The 22,595-nt window shown below is 36.8% G+C and overlaps 1 protein-coding gene and 2 non-coding genes across 3 annotated transcripts; 1 reads left to right on the top strand and 2 right to left on the bottom strand.

Moving 5' to 3' along the window:
* The first annotated feature begins 3,133 nt into the window (after positions 1 to 3,133).
* On the top strand, positions 3,134 to 3,204 carry TRNAG-GCC (transfer RNA glycine (anticodon GCC)). Its single transcript has one exon. It is a non-coding gene; the product is annotated as a tRNA-Gly (tRNA).
* A 9,974-nt stretch (positions 3,205 to 13,178) lies between these two features.
* Positions 13,179 to 13,249, bottom strand: TRNAG-GCC (transfer RNA glycine (anticodon GCC)). Its single transcript has one exon. It is a non-coding gene; the product is annotated as a tRNA-Gly (tRNA).
* A 307-nt stretch (positions 13,250 to 13,556) lies between these two features.
* On the bottom strand, positions 13,557 to 19,944 carry LOC114366149 (tetraspanin-18-like). Its single transcript, XM_028322926.1, has 4 exons — positions 19,921 to 19,944; positions 19,166 to 19,339; positions 14,591 to 14,848; positions 13,557 to 14,093 (listed from the first exon to the last, which is right to left on the bottom strand). The coding sequence occupies exons 1-4, from the start codon at positions 19,942 to 19,944 to the stop codon at positions 13,998 to 14,000; spliced, it is 552 nt and encodes a 183-aa protein (XP_028178727.1). The 3' UTR covers positions 13,557 to 13,997.
* Positions 19,945 to 22,595: the final 2,651 nt, after the last annotated feature.

Raw genomic sequence — 22,595 nt, 5'->3', positions numbered from 1 at the left:
CAAAAAGGTCACAATGCACCGTATACCGCCTTCTTAATGTTCACGTGTGACTAATCGCAATTTTTTATTGGAGATTCATAATAAATTATATTTTTTGATCCCTTTTTTGCTTTTTGTGCAGCGTTAGAGCCTTTAAACTTGTACCATCATTAATTAGCAGCAGAATAATGAATGAGGAAAGGTTTTTCTTGATTTTTAATTAAATAGGTAACATGTTATGTTTATAATCATTAAATCGTATAAAATTATTGTTTTAAGGAAGTCCCTAATTACTTGTATTGACGTTACTTCCAACATTTTTAGGTGCAAAGATCAAATCAAAATGATTTCGTGGAAACTTTGTAATTAGCAATCAAATTACATTGTGGCTCATCTCAGTAAGAAGTGCATTCGCACTAAAGAGATAACTGCCCTATTCAATTTTAATGTATTCTAGATAAGGATTAAAGTTAACTGTCCTATAGATTGCATGAGCACTTTCATACAAAGTAATAAGAGAATCTTTCCGTGATGCAGCCGTTAAATTTAACTGCGCATTTGGTTCAACAGCGAAGGTACACAGCAGTATGCAACCTGACTCCCAATCTAAGATACTAGCGCCCGTATTCACAAACGATGCTTGCTTAAGTGACGCAGCAAATCGAACGCATAGAACTAGTTAACTAGTTTGAAACTTCACGAATTCAAACTAGTTCCGTCTCCTTTTTGCGAGTGTTCCACTGATGATGTCTGTCATGAGCAGTCTGCCCATCATATCTTGTGGGAGTGTGATCTTTGGAAACATGAACGTGATATAATGCTTAATTCAATACAACATACATCTGTTTCCGCAATTTATTACACCGATCTTGTCGCGACAAGGAAAAATTTCCGTGCTTTTAAGCGATTTTGTGAAAAATATTATTGGCAGGTAGTTGCTAATTGCTCATAAGATAGGCCCTGCCCCCTTAATTTAATTTATTGTCCGTGGTGCATAATCTTTTTCTTAAAGGTTTTTAAACCTTTGTTTGTCACCTGTCATCCGCTTTGCAATGGAGGGAAGTCGAACCTTAATTTCGAACTCCTCCTATGTTCTTCTGATTAATTTCGTTGCGGGTCCAATGACAGTTTAACTTTCCCCCGGGACAAACTTGACCTTCATTGGTTGGGTTTTTGTGGCGGTCAAGCTGTAGATCCTGGCTACACAGGAGTTGCAGTGGTGGGAACGAGAGGTGGGAATAGTCCCGTTGTAAATCGAACGCATAGCGTTGAAAGAGCTCTATGTGACCCAATGCGTCCACGCGCACTGTGAGACCTCATGGTAATGTTTGTGAATACGGGCGTAAAGTTTGTTTGTCTGAATTGAACACGCTAATCTCAGGAACTACTGGTCCGATGTGACGAATTCTTTTTGTGTTGGATAGCCCATTTATCAAGGAAGGCCTTAGGCTATATAACATCACCCTACAGCCAATAGGAGCGGATCCGTAAAGAAAAACGTTGCAAAAACGGGAAATAATTTTCACGCGTTATACAGCGAAGGTACACCACAGTATGCAACCTGACTCCCAATTTGTATGCTATGACTTGCATAAGCTTTTTGCAAGTGAACTTGATACTTGCATTAGCCGACTCAGTGCAAGCAAAAAATTAACGAGTTGCATGTTATATTGTTGGTAATTGGAGTAGTTTCTTATGTCGAGATTTGCTGAGCTCTTTGTTTTGATTTAGTGCAGCATGGTAATTTGAGCTAGGCAATAAAGTTAATTTCAAGCTACTGATTTTAATATAGGTATAAGTATTACCTAACTTTCAGAAGGTAATCTTACAGCCAATGTCTGCCATCTACGAGTCTACTTAAAATGCTACGGAAAAACTTTGATGTTCACCCTCAGTTATTTCAGGATTTAAGTAGGTTTTGTCAAAAAAAGAAAATATCATTTTGATGTGACGTCTTGAAACCCGAGTGATGTAAAATCAAAGAATGAAACGTGGAGATGAATGAAATTTTAACGTTCGTGTTTGTTGACAAATATCCAAGTAACTGTGCCAAATGCCAGCGTTTTGCAACGAGAGTGACATAAGAAAAATGTATTTCGCTGTAACCATGCACGGGGCAGCATTAATTTGACGTATTGCTGCAAAGCGTCAAAAAAATCTAGCATTTAAAAACGTTTATTACTTTACCTTTTTGGCTTCCACCGCTTCATCAGGACGCCGAACATCTTATCAATAGTAACTAAACACTTTACACTAAATATCTAAATGCAGTTTCGTCACAAGCGATAAATCACAACACTTCAACACTAACACTGTTAATTGAACTCATAAAACCATTGACTTCCGTATCCACTGATGTGTAATCACAAGAACAATTGCACCGATAAGATCCCTCTTAGCCTAAATCGATTGACCTAGACACAGTGACAGCGAAAACTGGTCTATATTCCGAGAGGCATCCTTACAATCGATTTTGATAACTTTCATACAGCTGAGTTAGTTGCGTAACATCCGACAGTCGCATCCCCAGCGTTCCAAATTCGAATTCAAAATCGGAGATTTCGAATTTCGAATCGTGCACTCGTGAAGCGTCGTTTCATTTATAAATAAACAATTGACTGGCGCGACGCGCTACGGCCGTGCGTTCCACAACGCGCGGATCCGCGACTGTGAGTCAGTGACTCAGTGTTGTGGATTCGAGTCGCGATCGCGGTCGGATCGTGGGACTGGCCGGCGACCGGTCGCGCGGGTCATGCGTCAGGTGCGGTCGATCAGCTGCTGAGTTGACGCCATCTTTCTTTTGCATTTTGGCGCCATCTGACGGTGACCTTTATTTACCATTATCATTATCAATGTTGTTCAAGTTCAACTTTATCACATACCTACCTACCTAATATCTCTGTCAAGGAATGTGATTAAGAAACATGATCGGTGACAACGAACTCTCTGTTAGCATAATCTAAATTCTAAAAAACACTTGTTTCAATAAGTAGTGTTGAAATGTTTCCTTTTGTACTATTGTTCGAAATAAAAATGTCATCATTCCTATTCCTATAGAAATATTTTGGAGTGTTTACCTTTCTTTCAGCAGTTGTGTAAACGTAAAAAGAATTGCTAGCTGTATTAGTACAGTAATTTCACACTCAGTCGTCAAGCATCGGTGGTTCAGTGGTAGAATGCTCGCCTGCCACGCGGGCGGCCCGGGTTCGATTCCCGGCCGATGCAATCCTTTTTGTGTATCATGATTTTTATACGTTCTAAAATCATAAAAGTCTTTTGTATTTTTTCGTACTTTGTCAAAAAGAGCTCAATCAGATTCAATTCTGCAAAACTTTCTCAAATTATTAGTTCTATCGTAACTCATACTAATATGAATAATCCTTATAAAATCGCAAATATGTAGATCAACTGATTAAATCAATTCAAATCAAATATCGTAACATCTCATTACGATTGAAATTAGCGGCGTGATCAAACGTAATCCACTGATAATAAATACGCTAGACTATGGAATTGGATTGTAGTAAATCTAATTAGAAATCATTAAATTATTTCGATCAACTTTTAAATTAGTAGCTATCAATCATATAGTTTTAACTTGCTGTAAGCAGTACCTAATTAATCGACAGATTTTACGGTACTAATTAAGATTTTTATTGAATAAAACCAAATTACGTCTAGGTACCCACTTTTACGAAGATTAATACCACATAAGTACGAGTACCTACTTGCGTACGTTTACTGTAAAACAGTATAGAATTGTACAGACAATAGCACATTCGATTCTACATTTCTGTTTTAAATACATAGATCCCATAGCATATAAACAGTGTAGCATCGTAGCTAAAATGCGCCATTGATGAGTAGATGAGAGACCTGCCAAAATTAAAAAGATTATGAAGCGAAATGCTTGCTTTTGACGTTTCTTATAGTCAAAGCACATCTCATATTAATAATAATAAATAATAATAATAATAAACACTTTTGGTACACCAACATCGTTTACGGTCAAGTCAACCTTGTTCACTGTCAAATAAAATGACGGGGCAATTTTATATCATAAGCATACACTAGTTTTTGTCCTCGACTGTCCCTTGTGTTATGGGGACATTCCATAATATCCCCTGCATTATTACCCTCGTAGCAACCCCCTCTGCGTCCTTGGCATTTGTGAAACGGTCCATCGGGCCCATGCGACCTTGGGCCCCAAATTGAACTGTTGTTCAGAATGTTGATTGAACATGTAACGTGCTTGTTAATTAAAAATTTGTCACTTATGGATATTGCTTTGTTTATGTACTTAGGTTTGTTTATCTTTGTGCCCAAAAAATAAAGCATTTGAGCCAAACACCACTCTTACGTCTTTTAAGAAAATGATCGTGGATTTTCTGATAAAAAATACTATAGGTGTTATTTTGTGTTTAAAAGTGGACTAAAAGCCTGTAAAAGTTCCTGAGTATGTTCTAGAGCAGGGGTGGCCAACCGGTCGATCGCGATATCGCGAATATTAGTCGGTTAGTCCAGTCGATCGTGGCAAGGCAAAAAATACTACACGATTGTGTACTAAACTAAGCTGTTTCATTTAAGATTTCAAGAAGTATGTAAGTGGTAGATCACCCAGGGTTTCGTTTGTAAACAGTAGATCTTATGTCTTATCAAGTTGGCCACCCCTGTTCTAGAGCCTAAAGGTCGTCAGTGAATCTTGAAGAGGTAGTTAACGTGTGCCGAGTGGTCTCAACTTGAGAACCCTACACACTTTACATTTCCAAAATGTCCACCTTTACCATAATTTAAAAAGATAGTAAACATGTAAATGGTGTATAGTTTCTTAAGCAGTGGTTAATCTGTTATTGTTTCACTGTATGTTTTCCAAACAAAATAAAATAAATAAATAAATAATGAAATTACCGTTATGTTCAGTAACATGGTGCATGTAAAACTAATGGAGCACAAATGATTTAACTGTACTTATTAACTACCTACTGCAACTATTAATATTTTCTCCAATTAAACACTACAGGGTGGAAACGATAAGTGATCTCACTTGATTATTTCTAAACTATACAAGATATCCAAAAACTGGTTACTGATCCTGAAAGTGCTTTACGAGCTCTATCCAACGATTCCAATAATAGGTTACCAAATAAACTGGATCTATCCGAAAATTAAATGTTTCCGGCTTCCATACATTTAGTAAAATCACATAATATTAAAAACGATACAAGATATCCAAAACCTGGTTACTGATCCTGAAAGTGCTTCAGGAGCTCTATCCAAGAGTACCAATAATAGGTTACAAAATAAACTGGATCTGTCCGAAAATTCAATGTTTCCAGCCTCCATACATTTAGTACTGCCACAGTCATGGCACTCATGTCTTGATAATATTATAGCAAGTTAAGCCTAAAACCAATGTTTTTCATGAATAATTTTAAATAAGAATGCAATTTGGAGTTCAATTTAAGTGTTTATTATTGAATAAAAAAAATTAACACTTCCAATATTGTGTGGCTGGCATACATTTAGTATGGAGCCTGAAAACATTGAATTTTCGGATAGATCCAGTTAATTCTGTAACCTATTACTGATACCGTTTGAAAGAGCTCGTGAAGCTCTTTCAGGATCCATAACCAGTTTTTCGACATCTTGTATAGTTTGGAAATAATCGAGTGAGATCACTTATCGTTTCCACCCTGTATAGTTAATTCATGTCGCTTTCACTTTTCAATACAGATGAAGATATTTATATTTAACTAACCAATCGGGTACAGTCAAATGCAGTATAGCACAGGTTACAAATAGGTATGTAGTTATTTATTTAAATCTCCATTGCAGTGCATCCTAGTGGCATTTGACATTAACTAGCTACTGTTAACTGTTAGGCTGTAACTGCTGTAAGGCTGTATTAACCATCCCTGACAGTTTTCAGACTTGAAAATGTTATGCTGAACGATAAGAGACAGGAATTAGCTTTTTTCTAATTTTATAAACCTTCGTAAAACTAGGCCTTTATACGATGACGACTGTAGAGGCAGCCGTTGTAAAAACCCCGTTAATTGAAACTTGTCACTGGAATTAAGTCATTTGTGGGTGTGTGGGTGTGAACATCCATAACTATAGGTTAGTCTAGGGTTGGCACAAATGTTTTGTGGAGAAAAACAAAAAATATTGTTTTAATATTTTTTTTACTACAACTAGCTAGAAATTATAAATAAATAAATAAATAAATAATAAAGATTATAGACGTATTATTTTCCGGATCATTGATTTGATTTCTTGATAGTGACAGCCCTGCTTCCGGCTAAAATCACAAGCCGATGAGTAAATAGGTAGATGATAGATTAGGAACACACAAAGTCACTTACTCAATGACGAATGGCGTCTAAATAGCATCCTTTTGCACGAATCTACTCTAGCATAAGATTGCTCTTTAAAAATTACCCTGCTTACCTACTTTTTCTCTATGGATGGGGTCACAAAAGCTCAAAATAGAAGAGCTTAAGCGAACTTGGAATCATAAAGCTGAAGAGTTTGTTTGTTTGAACGCTTTGGAACTACTGGTCCGATTAAAAAAGTCTTTTTGTGTTGGATAGCCCATTTTTCAAGAAAGGCTTTAAGCGTCAATAAGGACGAAGAAGCAATGAAAAATGTTACAAGAAAGGGAAACATTATCCAAACCATTTTTACTGCCAGTTCACAATAAAATTGTACAACTTTGAATTTCAGAATCATTTTAGAATTCAAGCTTCAAGCGTATTATAGTCCCGTCAATAAAGTATTTTAGAAGGGAATGTGGGGAACACAATATCTGACTTAGTGAATGTATTTTAAAAAGTCTTTAGCACTTGAGCCGGCGGTTTGAAGGTCCCATTTTTCGGTTTTTCTCCTAGTTTTAAAACCTAACTAGTCAAAAATTGTGTTCCAAACATTTCCCTCACCGTTGTTAAATCACTCATTGACTGGACTATTATTAATAATCCAACCATTTCATAGACATTTCTTGATAAGAACACCACGCACCGTATTTTCGTAGCTGTACTTACGTATATGAAGTTAATTAATCAAATTAACCGTAGTTAATTAAAGCAATCGACCATAACTTGTAGCTGCAGGCCACTGTTCATTTTTGTAATGAGCCTTTTAAATATTGCTTTTATCTTGCCGATTTATCATTAATACTTTAAAATTAACTTTAGTGATTAAACTTTTTATTGCGGGTCGTAGTACCTACTCGTATCAGGATTTATGCGCGTAGATATGGGATTTGACTTCCCTTCTATGATCTGAGGACTTCCACTACTTAATAAAAGTTTGAAAATTGAGAACTTAAGATTAAAATAAACAATCCACTCAATCAGTCAGTGACTAATTAGTCATTGTTTTAATATGTTTATTGTTTTATTATAAATGGAGCTCCATGCAAACCTGGAGAAATTTTTCAGTATTGTGATGTGGTTATTAATGTTACAAATTCCAAGTAACAAAAGTTATAATACTTATGTTTACCTAAGTAATTTCTCACATTATACGTTCTATTTTGTTGTACAAACATAATATTCCATCGCCTGTCTTGATTTTTGTATTACGTTAGATAGGAACCTTGCCTTCGGATAATCTAGCTAGGTTTTTGGAAAAGAAAATAAGAAGTAGATACACGGAATTGACATTTTAATACGAAAAAAATTAAGTTCACGGAATAATTCTGCCGCACAATTTATAAACGCAGTAAGTACCACTTACTGCATTTATGATTGTTTTGAATATTCTGAATCCTGACATCGCGATCTATAAGAATCAAAGACCCGTTTTTTTCTATCTATCTTAGAATTGTCATCTTATGTCAAAGTAAATCGACGAAAACTTTTATAACTATAAGAGTACATGATTTATTAACCTTTCAACAGTGCAAAATAATAAGCTGGGGTCTTTGTCAGGCGCGTCAGAGCAAATCGGTGCCGTGAAATTTGCATCCAGTGAACGGGTTAAATGGCCCACAACGACTTGCAAATAGATTTTTTATGAAACTTTTGTTTCTGAACAGTTAATACAACAAGACTCACCTTAATTTATGTAGACCATCAGCTTTGGCCGGTGGTTCTTAGGCTGGATTGCACTAACTTACTTTAACTTTCACAAACGTCAAAAATCTGTCAAACTCCATACAAAAAAAAAACAATTATCGTTTAGTTACGGTCAAAGTTAGGTCAATAAATTGGTTAGGTGGTGCTACTCAACTAAAGGCTTTTAGTCTAGGAAAAATAGTTTCATGAATTCTACTCGCGAATTAAACACACTTTTTATGCACTCGGATGTATCACCTTTTCTTTCATGTTGTAGAACTGACAGTGTCATTTTTTGAATTTATGACATGACATAGGTAGCTAGCCTAGAAAAAAATGTAAAGGTCTATAGACTTTTTATTGGTGGGTACGAGTAGTACCTATTATTTTGAATGTTATTTTATCCTTACAAATAATTTTTATTTCTTGATAGAATTGTTGACTGCCGAGCATAATTCTTCTCAAATACACTTGCAGGCTACGTAATTTTGATGCAAAATAGCACCTTCATATCCTCTACATAAGATGCCACAGTGTAAAGCTCGACGTGCCTTACTGTGTACCATCGGCAACAGTGTTAACTATCCATTGCTTGTCATGTCGTCTCGTTCTATCGCAAAGAATCACCATTTGATGAGAGCGAGAGCAAAAACGGAAATGGATAGTTAACAGTGTGGCCGTGTGTATGTACATAAAAACAATACAATTCAACTCGAAATCTCAAAGACAAATGTCTCAATAACATGCGCTGAACTTTAAATGCCGCCGCTAACGAGCGCCCTTTCCACTTGCCCCATTACTCGCTGCCCCATTGTAGCAATGGCCCCATGAATCTGCCAATGGACCCGACTCATGATTTACAGGCACATAGGTAAACACTGGAACCTTATACAATTGTAATAGAAGCTATTTTAGAGCCACAAGTCTGGTCTGCTGAAGTCGGTCCTCGTCCCTAAAAGTCAGTATATCTGTCTTCCTTTAGCCAAAAGGTCAAGAGTACTACAAAGTAAATGAAATAAGTTTTAATTAGAGCTAATAAACAGTTGAATGGCAGGTAACAAGATAATGTAAAAGCGCTTTTTAAAAGCCTATTTTCAGAAATAAATCACTTTTACTGATGACTTTGATATAAATTGAATAGGATCATTTACTGATGAATACTGAATAGATAAAGTAGTTATTTCTTCTTCTTATTCGTTACGCTCTTGGCAGAGCGGTCGTGGTCACGTTGAGGAGTTGTTCACATCGGTTGTAGAGGCGGTACAATACAACTCTCCGCACGATCTCCCGCCATCTCTCTCTGTTGGCAGACTGTCTGGTGCAGTCACATACGCCGTCCCCCACCGCCGATTTCACTTAGTCGGTCCGGCGCATTGGTGACCTGCTGCGATCGGGTTCCTTCGACTTTTCCTGGTAGGTATATCACATCAGTGCTTTTCTTTAAAACACCACGTCTAAAATTGCCTGACAATGTAGTAAGACTTGAAAAGGAAAACTACAATGAAAAAATCTAAGAATAGGGCTCGATGTCGTTTGAACATTGCACAATCAAAATAGTTGCACCTTGGTAAGGTCCGGTGGCAATATCGAACTAAAGTTTACTATATTATTATCCAAAATCTTGTAGTTCCCTTGTTGTGTAGAGTTTGCCGTTCGACTCTATCCATTATACTTTATGCTTATAGAAGTCTTAGCAGTGGGTAGTAAATAAGAACCATTTACCACCTATATTGTACTTCCTAAAACATTTGATGCTACTTATTATTCCTAAAGCTAGTATTTGACAATACAACCCGGACTGGCTTTGACTTTTGTATGTAGGCTTAGTTGTAACTTGTAATACATTTTGTTGTCAATGTAGATAAGTATAATTGCACAGAAAATACTTAATCTTCAATAACAGATATAGTAAGTAGGTAAAGAAAAGACTTTCAGCAATACAATACATTTTTCGGATCTAAACGTTTGTCAAGTGCGTTACAATTGCAGAGAAAAACTTAAAACCAATAATAAGATAAAGTAGGATTTCAGAATAAGTCGATTATATCGATACATTTCCCGGCATCACTATAAACCAATGCAATACAGCAATGAAATAAATAGGTATGTCCAAATCCGCACCATTATTGTGTCAATTACTCGATTGAATCGCTCGGGTTGCGATCGTATCGATGCATCGGTATTTATCTAGATCTTTTCGACTATTGAAAATAAGCAATTACCGAGATGAATGTGTTTTATCGGTCCCTTTCATTGCTGAGTCTTTAAATAGGGCGATATTTTGTATTTCATCATCTTTAATCAAACAGCTTACTATGCCTTCACAACTACAGTTCGTTCGTTCGTTCGTTTCAGCCAAATGACGTCCACTGCTGGACAAAGGCCTCCCCCAAGGTTTTCCACAATGAACGGTCCTGCGCTGCCCGCTGTGATAACGCTCTACAAAACCGAAATTAGCCGATTGTCTCTTTCTAAAGGTCGATGTGCAATATTTATCGCCGGGTATTGTAGTCCCTTGTTTACTTATCTACCTCTACAACTAGTTCCATATTTAATTGATCATTATCTTTGTGTACTTATGTGAATTTTCAGCATATTATACTCTTTTACGCTTATACCATTTTAATACGCTTTTATTTCGGTCTATCACACAAATACTATCGTAGGCGTGTTCCCCTTTCATAAACCGGGATAAGTATTATTCTGTTTTCTGGTTCTCAAGCTATCTCAATTCATATTTCAGTTTTTCAAAAGTTCAGTGATTTAAATGTGGTCCTAATTAATTACAGACAGACTTTTAGTATAGATATGATATCATAGTTTGGATGTAGGTCATTGTAGGTATATTTAATTTTATTTATAATAAGTAGTAAGTTTAACTAAGTAAGAATAACTTCGTCAGCGCTGCCCGGATCAATGTTTTGTGTAGTAGTTATACTTGTCGTAGCAACTGTCGTAGGTTCAGCTGTAGTAGAGTCAACCGTAGTAGAGTCAACCATAGTAGAGTCAACCATAGTAGAGTCAGTCATTTGAGTGCTGTTCGTTGTAGTTGGCGTTGCTGCGTCATCGGTTGGACTCACATCAGCAACAGTCTCCGTGGTCGGTTCAACAGTACTTGCAGTAGTAGTTTTAATTGCATGTTTGAGCTTTTTTATTTCAGGGGGCCCGTGTTCTTCCATAATGTCGTCCAGTAGTTCTTCCATAAGCTCCACTTCATCTGGCTCTATCGCTTCCATTTCATGTTTCCATTCTTCGTAATCATCAACTTCGACTGGCTCTATGAATAGATAATCATTATTAATAGTTATTATGATTTAATTCTGCAAGTACATAACAATATAATTTACATAAGTACAACGAGAAAGGATAAAATTGAATCAATACAAAAGCATAAAGAGATAATCTAATAAGAGTTCATTCATATCGGCAATTTGAGATAATTGATGGGACCATCTTTAAATCTTAGGAAAAGCGTGCTAATGGAAGCAGACCTTCATTCCTGAACTTTTCGATGTGGAGCCAGGGGTATCCCCATCAGGTGACACAGATTCCTAATCGATTAAAAGAAAAGGGAAACCTACCCTCAATTTCCGTAGTATTCTCGCTACTAGGACTGGGACTATGACTCAGAATCATATTCTCCGCAGAGTCCTTGAACAGCCTGGCGATGCAGATGTGTGAGCAGATGACTTCGTCCCTGAACTTGTTAGAGGTGGGGCATCCCCGCCAGGTGACACTGTTTCTTATCGATCAAATGAAAAAGGAAACCTACCCTCAATTTCCGTAGTATTCTCGCTACTAGGACTGGGACTATGACTCAGAATCATATTCTCCGCAGAGTCCTTGAAGAGCCTGGCGATGCAGATGTGTGAGCAGATGACTTCGTCCCTGAACTTGTTGGAGGTGGGGCATCCCCGCCAGGTTGCGATCTCGCAACGGGAGCCAGGCTTGTAGTAGTACGCTATACGTGTCGGGGGGCCGCCACAGTCGCTACGGTTGAAGTTTCCGAGGCAGTAATCTGGGGGCACTGGGGAAAACCTTTTATTTTTATGGCGCAAGTACACTAAGCGGGAAATTGGCCGAGACTTAGTGTAAACACCATCTCGGTTACTTTCTCCTTTCCCCACCCGTGCGCGCCCATACTTTGGTGTGCGATTTAGCGCTTCGTCTCGGTCAATTTTCCGCATAGTGTACTTGCGCCATAAGATAGTTGCACCCAAAATTTTGATAGTAACGTTGGTTAGATAATTATGTACAACATTTCATTCGGGGTAAATTGGGTCTTAATATCCTTAGATGAGAAATGACTGACTACTCTTACTAACACCTACTTCTTACATAAGAAGGTACCTAAACTTTCATGATATTTTATTGCTCCTTAAAGTTTTCGGTCAACAAAAGGTTGGTAACAGATTACCTAGCTAGTTAAATGCCTCTTTTAAGGTCAAATCCATCTTTTTATTCCACAAAGTTGTACAGTAAAACAGAACATAATAGACAGACACAGTTTATATTGATTTCAAACAGCAACAATCACTCAAAACTTACCGGATTGAGCTATATCAATCAATGAGAGCATGAAAGCGAGCACACACGATCCGTGGAGAAAATCGGCCGCATCCATTGTGAGCAATTAGAACATTGGCTTTGATGCTATCGGTAAATGGAAAAGCTGTTTTATTGTGCAATTAGTGACCAATGGTGCAGAATGGCTTTTATTTGATGTGCAGTAAAATTTTCGTATGTTAAAGAGGAAATTGAATCTGTTTGATTGTACAATACTATTACTATGTATATTAGTTTAGATTAAATATATTTGGTCGGTTGATCTTATTTTATTTTTTTATTAATTAAATAAATAGAAATCTCCTTTGATTCATGAAAAAAGTAAAAGATGAGCACGCTCAAGCTAAAAATTAACATTTCAGAAACCTGGGGCTTATGCCTGTTTTCACCATCAATACCTAATTTTTAAGTGACCCCTATGGTATCAAAACTCCTGTTGTGTTGCCGTAGGGGTCACTTAAAAATTAGGGATTGATGGTGAAAACGGGCATTAGTGACTGAAAAGAAATTTACGTGCATGTGTGACACCAAAGCTATCTAAACACGACCCGTTTTAAAAAAAATCAAAAAGAATGCATCGGCCGGGAATCGAACCCGGGCCGCCCGCGTGGCAGGCGAGCATTCTACCACTGAACCACCGATGCTTGTCTATAAAGGACGAAATTTAGAATATGCTTATAGAAGAAAATTATGAAAATTTTCGGTTTTATACAGTTTTTGATTGAAAAATTATTTTACTCGATTGTACAAAAAAAAGAGTTACGTTTTTAAAATAATTATTTTGGACAACAAAATGGGCAAAAACATACTGTCACAAACTGAACTAGTGACATCTAGTATCTGGTTAAAGAATAAATAGTAAGTATGCTTTGCCTGATAGTTTAGAGGTAGTACATACTAATGATCATAGATGGCGCTTAGTGTACAAAAAAAAGTTGATACAGTCTCATCGTCTTTATTTTAAGAAATATTATAATAGCGATTCCTACTAATAAGATTACAAATAAATTATTATTAGCTTTAAATACATAGTTCAGTTCAACCTACTGCGTATTACAGTTCCTTGTCTTGGCACTGAGATCGTTTAATGCTAAGCCCCATTTAATCCTATTACATACTTGCATATAAATTCAATTTTAATAAGTCTCGCATTAAAATACCTAGTTTTAAATTAATTCAATTAGTTATTTCAATTTAATATTTATAGAGAAACCGAAATAAGTTTCAAAATTGTAGGCACCATTTCTTGGTATGTATAAGTTAACCTCTTATCTACTAGATGGCGCTATATATGAATAATAAATTACAAGAAATTGGAATTTGTTCACTTTCGAATATTTTGAAAGCATGTGAAAAGGATTTTAACGATGGCTAGATTACATTTTCGGTATTTTAGGGCTTCGAATGTGGGTCCCCATCGCCAGAACGACGACTCTTGTACTTTTTTACTTTCTTGTACAATATCGATGAAGTGATTGCCAAAAGGACCTGAAAAACAGAAAAAAAAAATTAAATGTAAAAAAGTAAATTGTTGATTTTACTAGAAATAAAAAAATTGGAACGGAACTATCAATAAAAGTGAAATTTATTTAGTATCTTAGAGACAATCAAATGAGAACAATTTAATGTGTGTTTTCAAAGTATTGTTTTGTTGTTATTTATTTATTCGATAAATAACATGTTGTCTCGAAGTGGTGGTAGGGCAAGCTATATTTGGGGCGTGTATAAGTGCCCTGGAATGGGCCCATGTATACAGATTTTTTTTAATTTGAATTTGACAATAACATCCTACCTAGTCTCTATATTAGGGATGTTATGGATATGTAGTTTCGGTTATGGATACGGTTACGGATATAGGAATAATATTATACCGGTTACGGTTACGGATTTTTTTTCATTTCGGATATCCGAACGTTTCGGTTACGGTTACGGATATCCATAACATGCCTGCTCTATATCCTACAATATTATGTTTGTCACCTTACCTCAAAAACAATCAGCGACACAGTGATCGCAAGCACCAGCTTCGCTGACGCCCTAAAGCCCTCCAACACCTGTTCCTTGCATCCAATATCGTAGTACGTCTTCTTGGCCTTACAGAACTCCCGCTCCCTCTCCTGGACCAGCTCGGAGCGATCAGGGTCGTACTTGGGGCAGCAGGCGATGGGAATATTTGGGGGGAAGTAATCAGGCAGGTTTGAGGAGCGGTAGTCGCCGGGGCCGTTCACGCCGCAGCAGTTTAGCTGTAGAAGATTTAGGGTTCAATATAAAACACTTGGAGGGCCGTAAGCACCTATCAAGTAGGCAAGTGTGTGTGTGTGTCTGCGTGATTGGCTGAATGTTATTATCTAGAAAATGCTACGAAGTGGACTGTATATAAAACTTTATCACTATCGGAACTGATGGAAATAGGAGCATTTGTATCAGACCTGTTCCCCAAAGGTAATGTACTTATTCACTGCTTATAAAAATAAAAATAAAACTACCAAAATCTTCTTCTACACATAAAACCTAGGGGGACCGTGTTCTGGTAACCAGTTTCATAATTCATAATTCATAATTCTTTATTGCTTCATTTGGTGAGAAGGTCTTAAGCTAATACATACGTAAGTATACATCCTCAAATGAACCCTGACAGGGTATTACAATATTTAGTTATTATTAAAATTATATCACTAAAATTTAAGAAGAAATACTAAAAATAAATTATGCATGCTTAAAAATTTCATAATCCAATTCATAACATTTAAATTCCAGTTCATTATTTAATGTCAATACTAATAATCATGTTAAAATTAATAATATGTTCAAAATAATAATATTAATAAAAATAGTATTACTCAATGGTTACAATTTGTCGTTATAATACTCCTTTAAGCAATAATATGCCTTACTTAATAACAATTCTTTTAATCTTTGTTCGAAGTTTTTACCTTGGAGGGTTTTGATTGAGTTGGGCAAGTGGTTATAGATTTTAATTGCCATAAATAGTGGACCATTGTTGTACAGTGTCAAACGGGATGGAGGCAGTACTAAATTATTTTCTCGTCGAGAGTTTTGTTTTCCAGGTAGGTCACCAATTTTTTTAAAATATTGGGGATATTTTTTCACTAGTCGCCCTAACTCAAAGATATACATACACGTCACAGTGAGAACCTTTAAGTGCACAAATATCTGCCTGCATGATTGTCTCGGAGCTGTGTGTGTTATGATCCTAAGGCAGCGTTTCTGCAGGATTAGTACGGTTTGTACGTTAGTAGCGTTGCCCCACAGTACCACTCCGTACCTTATCCAGGCTGCGGCATGACTATGATACGCGGTAAGTGCACACTCTACGTTTGTACCCTTTCTGAGTTCGCGCAGCGCATATGAGAATCGACTCAGTTTACCCACTAAAGTATCAACATGATTCTTCCAACTTAGAGTCGCGTCTATAGAGATACCCAGCAGCTTAAAGTCTTTGACTTCCTCGATGTTTTGTCCATCGTGAGTTAAATTAAAGGATATTCCCGATCTTTGATATGGCCGGAACTGCATCAATTTGGTTTTCTCAATATTTAGTGTTAAGCCTATATCTTTTAAATGTGATTTAATTTCATGAAGTGCTTCTGTTAATGTGTTATTCAGACTGCTCAAATTATCGTAACTGCAAGAGACCAAGAGTGTTGCATCGTCTGCAAATAGGACCACTTTGTGGCGTACCGCAGAGGGAAGGTTATTGATGTAAATTAAGAAAAGTAAACATCCGAGCACGCTTCCTTGTGGTATAGACCCTGATACTAGCTCTGCAGGAGAGCGAACCTGACTAATAACGCGCGTTGTTTCGTGATAATGTTGCACTTCAACAAGTTGCTTTCTTTGGCTTAAATATGAGGCGAGCCATTCTCTTGCTACCCCACGAATTCCGACGGATTGTAACTTTTGTAAGAGTACACTGTGAAGGACCCTGTCATAAGCTTTGGACAAATCCATAAAAATTGCTACGGCGCACATATTTTTATTTAGAATTTCGAGTACTTCTACAACAATATCAAATACAGCCGAAGTCGTCGAGCGGTTCTTGCGAAATCCATGTTGGTTTTTGTTGAAAACGTCATTTTTTTCTAAGAATTTATACATTCTTTGGCATATAATTTTCTCAAATAACTTTGATATTACTGAAAGGAGTGCGATGGGGCGGTAATTTGAAGGATCTGACTTATCGGCCTTTTTGAATATAGGTTTGATAACAGCTAGTTTAAGAGATTCTGGAAATTTACCCTCACTATAAGATTGGTTAATTAGCAATGTTAGGGGTTTTACAAATTCGTCTATACAGTGCACTAGGAGCGTAGCCGGAATCTCATCGTGGCCAAAAGTGTTATTTCGTTTTAAGCCAAGGATAGCTTTTTTTACCTCTATATTAGATACGCTGCCCAAGTAAAATGAGTTGAGCAAAGAGTTTGCACTGTAGTAGTGTGTTTGATTGTCAACAGGGTTTATAGATCTATAGTAGGTATTAAATATATTTGCAATCTCAGTTGGGCAGGTAGTAATGTTATTATTGACATTCAAAGTAATGTTTTCGTGTTTTTGTTTATTTAATTTTAATTTTTCGTTGACCATACTCCACATTGTTTTATATTTATTCTTAGAGGATTTTATTCTATGTATATTCGATTTTCTTTTTTCTGTACTTATAATTTTCTTTAGTATTTTACAATATAATTTTGTGTATGTTTTTAAAGACTCGTTTTCGAATTTAGTTAAGAGGTAGCGTAGGATTCGCTTATGATAGCAACTCTTTCTTATACCTTTAGTAATCCATTTTGTTTTTCGTGTATTTTTTATTATAATTGTTTTGTGCGGTATGTAACATACATACTTGTAGTTTATACGATTTATTACAAAGTAAAGCTAGAACATTTCTTAAAACGTTGTAAATAAGCATGACAGACAAAAAATGTCTTACAGCCACAACACATATCTTATTTAGATATCAGATTGCTTGTAAAGTTATGTGGATTACACAGCACAGATACGTGGGATTTACCGTCTGAAATCCAGTGGGTTTTCCTTTCTGAGTGCATCAGTCTATCACACTGGTCTGTCATTGCTTGAATCAGTGACTAATTATTTTTTGTGACTTATAATGACCAGAGACTTTGCTGAGATTATTTGGGAATAACTGGTCACATTAGCCCGACGGATTAGCAAGCTGAAGTGGCAATGGGCAGGGCACATAGTACGCAGAACTGACGGCCGATGGGGCAGCAAAGTTCTGGAATGGAGGCCGCGTACCGGAAAACGCAGCGTGGGACGTTCACCTACAAGGTGGACCGACGACATCGTGCTGGACGCAGGCCGCTACCAATCGATCAACGTGGAAAGCATTAGGGGAGGCCTATGTTCAGCAGTGGACGTCCTATGGCTGAAATGATGATGATGATGATGATGGTCACATTAATCGGCCTTGGCCGTGCCATGTGGTTACGGCAGAGTAGAACAGACCACGTCCACTCTTCCCTTAGATATCATTAAGAGGAGATTAAGTCAAAGTCAAANATTTAGAATTTCGAGTACTTCTACAACAATATCAAATACAGCCGAAGTCGTCGAGCGGTTCTTGCGAAATCCATGTTGGTTTTTGTTGAAAACGTCATTTTTTTCTAAGAATTTATACATTCTTTGGCATATAATTTTCTCAAATAACTTTGATATTACTGAAAGGAGTGCGATGGGGCGGTAATTTGAAGGATCTGACTTATCGGCCTTTTTGAATATAGGTTTGATAACAGCTAGTTTAAGAGATTCTGGAAATTTACCCTCACTATAAGATTGGTTAATTAGCAATGTTAGAAATATTGCGTATAAAAAAGTTCATCCCCAATTTTCCACCCTTAGGGGTGAAATATTTTCTTCAAATTCGCATGAAACCACCCTTTTGATAATACCTATTCAACAAAAAAATAATCGTTCAAATTGATTTATAATCGGCGGAGATATTGCGTATAAAAAAGTTCATCCCCAATTTTCCACCCTTGGGGGTTGTTTTTTCTATTATTAAATTTAAATGGGACCACCCTTGAGGTATTACCTATACGCCGAAAAAAGATTTGTTCAAATCGGTTCATAATTGGCGGAGTTATCGCGTAACAAACATAGAAAAAAAAAAAAAAAACATACGGGTCGAATTGAGAACCTCCTCCTTTTTTGAAGTCGGTTGAAAACAGGGTCATGCTCCAGCAGTGGAGACTCACTGACCCGATATCGGCCGTTTGGTGTAGTGGTTCGGAACGGACTACTATTCCGAGAGGTCCCGGGTTCGATTCCCGTCCGGGCAGAAATTGAAATGATGAATTTTAACTTCTGTGATGGGGCTGGGTGTGTTGTACTATAATGTATGTATTTACAAAAAAAAAAATAAGTAAAAGTATTTAAGTATGTTTATATCCGTTGTCTAGTACCCATAGTACAAGCTTTGCTTAGTTTGGGACTAGAAGCGTAGTGTAAAATGTCCAGGGATATTTAAAAAAATATTAAAAAATATATATACATAGTATATTTAATGAATTATTTACCTCGTGCTGCGTAGCCGCCCACAGAGCAGCATGGGTTGGGTTGTTCTCTCTGGCAAGCCTGAAGGATTGCTCCAGGTCCTTGGCCAGGTGCACCTCGTCTGCGTCCGTGACCTTGACTGCTGTGCCCAGCACCACCGCCTGGATTGCGGCTACTATCAGCAGGACTATTGCTGCCTGGAAAAAGAAATAGAGATGTTAAGCACTCAGAAACGTAGAAAAAGAAATTTAAAAAACCTTCTGCTTTTGGGGATGATAATCTGACACAAGTGTAACGTTATGGACTACGCAGAGACGTGTCCTAACGTTAATCTTAAATTAGAAATAAAATTAGCATAATAAAATAAAACTACGTAATAAATTAAAAATGTACTTAATTTAATAATATAAAACTTAACAATAACTCTTAATACTAATTTACTTAAAACTAAATCTTAATGCTACAAGAGAATTAAATTAACTAATATAATGAACCCTAAATTTAATCTCACACATAATTGGTTTTTAAATCTGCGCGGAGCGCACACGCATCCCTAAGGTGGANATATACATACACGTCACAGTGAGAACCTTTAAGTGCACAAATATCTGCCTGCATGATTGTCTCGGAGCTGTGTGTGTTATGATCCTAAGGCAGCGTTTCTGCAGGATTAGTACGGTTTGTACGTTAGTAGCGTTGCCCCACAGTACCACTCCGTACCTTATCCAGGCTGCGGCATGACTATGATACGCGGTAAGTGCACACTCTACGTTTGTACCCTTTCTGAGTTCGCGCAGCGCATATGAGAATCGACTCAGTTTACCCACTAAAGTATCAACATGATTCTTCCAACTTAGAGTCGCGTCTATAGAGATACCCAGCAGCTTAAAGTCTTTGACTTCCTCGATGTTTTGTCCATCGTGAGTTAAATTAAAGGATATTCCCGATCTTTGATATGGCCGGAACTGCATCAATTTGGTTTTCTCAATATTTAGTGTTAAGCCTATATCTTTTAAATGTGATTTAATTTCATGAAGTGCTTCTGTTAATGTGTTATTCAGACTGCTCAAATTATCGTAACTGCAAGAGACCAAGAGTGTTGCATCGTCTGCAAATAGGACCACTTTGTGGCGTACCGCAGAGGGAAGGTTATTGATGTAAATTAAGAAAAGTAAACATCCGAGCACGCTTCCTTGTGGTATAGACCCTGATACTAGCTCTGCAGGAGAGCGAACCTGACTAATAACGCGCGTTGTTTCGTGATAATGTTGCACTTCAACAAGTTGCTTTCTTTGGCTTAAATATGAGGCGAGCCATTCTCTTGCTACCCCACGAATTCCGACGGATTGTAACTTTTGTAAGAGTACACTGTGAAGGACCCTGTCATAAGCTTTGGACAAATCCATAAAAATTGCTACGGCGCACATATTTTTATTTAGAAAACAAAACTCGATTGTCAACTGTAGTATATACCTAATAAATAAATAAAATAAAAATAAAACAGGCAGCCTGCACTTGAAATTCATACTTGATGTCGCTTAAAACATTTTAGCCTGCACTTGAAATGCATACATTATTGTCACTTAAAACATTTATTCTGCATCATATTTTAATACGATGCGCTTAAAATATTTTGATATTCAACGGAAATTTTTGTTACTTGGTGGATGGATAGACATTTTTTCTCGAACTAATTTAACAGCCATCTGTTGCACCGCATCAGACATCATATTATATTATTGAAAATGTAAGTGATGAAATTTAAAACCTTTTTCTTTTACCGAAATTAGGAAAGCTAGTTCGTTAAGATAGATGACTGGCATTAAGTCCGCCTTCTGTACAGTATTCTGTGCAAGTGAGTTCTAAATAATAATAGGCAATATTTTCTGTAAATTGTCGGATAAGGTAATGCATTTTGGCCGCGCGTGCCCCCTGTGTCGCTGAAGCCATCGGTTTTGGACAAAACAGATATTATGTAACGTTTCTCCCAAACCCGTCCTCAAGATACAAATTAATATTCAAAATTAAGAGCTATAGCAAACCGTATGTTTTCGGTACTGAGTAACGGGTCCTCCGCCTAGTACCTACCAAATAAGATTGGTAATTCATTTATGGAAAAATGGTATTAAACTTTTTAATAAATTACCACAAACTGTTGTAGAATTGCCCATTCATAAATTTAAAGTACCTACATATTAAAAACAGCTTAATGAATAAGGGCTACTATAAAATTGATGATTATAATACAAAATAAAACTGTTTAGATTCTTTAAACTGCCTAGCTCGCATTAATGCTTATGTACGACTTTAGTGACTGAGTTTCTTGCGCTGCTTCTTCTCAGCACTGGCCCATTTATTGTCCTGAAGCAGTGGTAGGGTTAATACTGGGATGTCTAGAAACGCTTTTAAAAGCCTTTATTTACATTGCTAGCATCAAACGTAAAAGATTCTGCTTCCACTGCAGAAGAGAGGGCCATAAGGCCGACACTTTTGCATTGCACCAGAATGTCCTTTCTTGTTCTTCGTTACAATAATGTAGAGCGCGTGGTCACGTTGAGGCGTTGACGTTGCTTGTGAAGGCGTAGTCAGATACGCAGTTTCCTACTGTTTTGGCGAATGGGAACGGTTATTGACCTACCCAGAAATACCCGACAGTGTTCTCAAATTGGACATTCGTCCTCGGCTCAAGCTCACTCTTGAGTGCTTCGAAGGGAAAGGTGGATCTCAAGTTGACCGCCAAAAGCGCACTAGACACTGGTTTAATAGAATAATAATAATAATAAAATAATTCATTTGCAAGAACATGGTTACACCAATCGTGTTAATTTAGTTAATTCCAGCATATTCTGTCGCATGCGACGTGCAAAAGTTCTTGTTCTTAAAGTTATGTTTATTGTTGCTACATTTAGTCTTGTTTTTCATATACCATGACAGTAACAAGTAACAATACAATAAATACATGTCAGGAAACAAAATTTGAATTGCAAAAGTCAAAGAAATTTGAATTAATTGTAAATGTCTAATTAAGTTACATCACCGATGTCACATCATTCTATCATTTAAAAAGTCATTCACTGTATAATACATTTTAATTAACAAAAAGTCAAAAATTGTTCTTTTAAATTTGGTAAAAGTTAACATTTTTACATTGTTTGGTAATTTATTAAATATTCAGAAGAATATAGGACAATCGGCTTGGCCAATATCTCAATCCAAGCGGAAGTAAGACTAAAACTTTCAATAAAAATGGTTAATCTTCTAAGAGCTCCATTCAGGTCCCTATAAGCAATATAGAACTACAATTAAGTTAGCCTATTTATAACTTGTAGACTTGACTTACCATCGCGTTTAGTCTTGAGCCGATCTTTTTCGCCTCGTCTGCCACAGTGCGCCGCCAAGTTTCCTTGGGGCGACCACGTTTGCGTTAACTTGTTTAATTTTTTTTTTATCCAC

The sequence above is a fragment of the Ostrinia furnacalis genome, unplaced genomic scaffold (genome assembly GCF_004193835.3).
Source record: "Ostrinia furnacalis isolate ACB-3 unplaced genomic scaffold, ASM419383v2 OfSCF0550, whole genome shotgun sequence".
In the NCBI taxonomy this organism is placed as follows: Eukaryota; Metazoa; Arthropoda; class Insecta; order Lepidoptera; family Crambidae; genus Ostrinia; species Ostrinia furnacalis.
The sequence above is the reverse complement of the archived record's forward strand: the minus strand, read 5'-3'. Positions and strand labels throughout refer to the sequence as shown.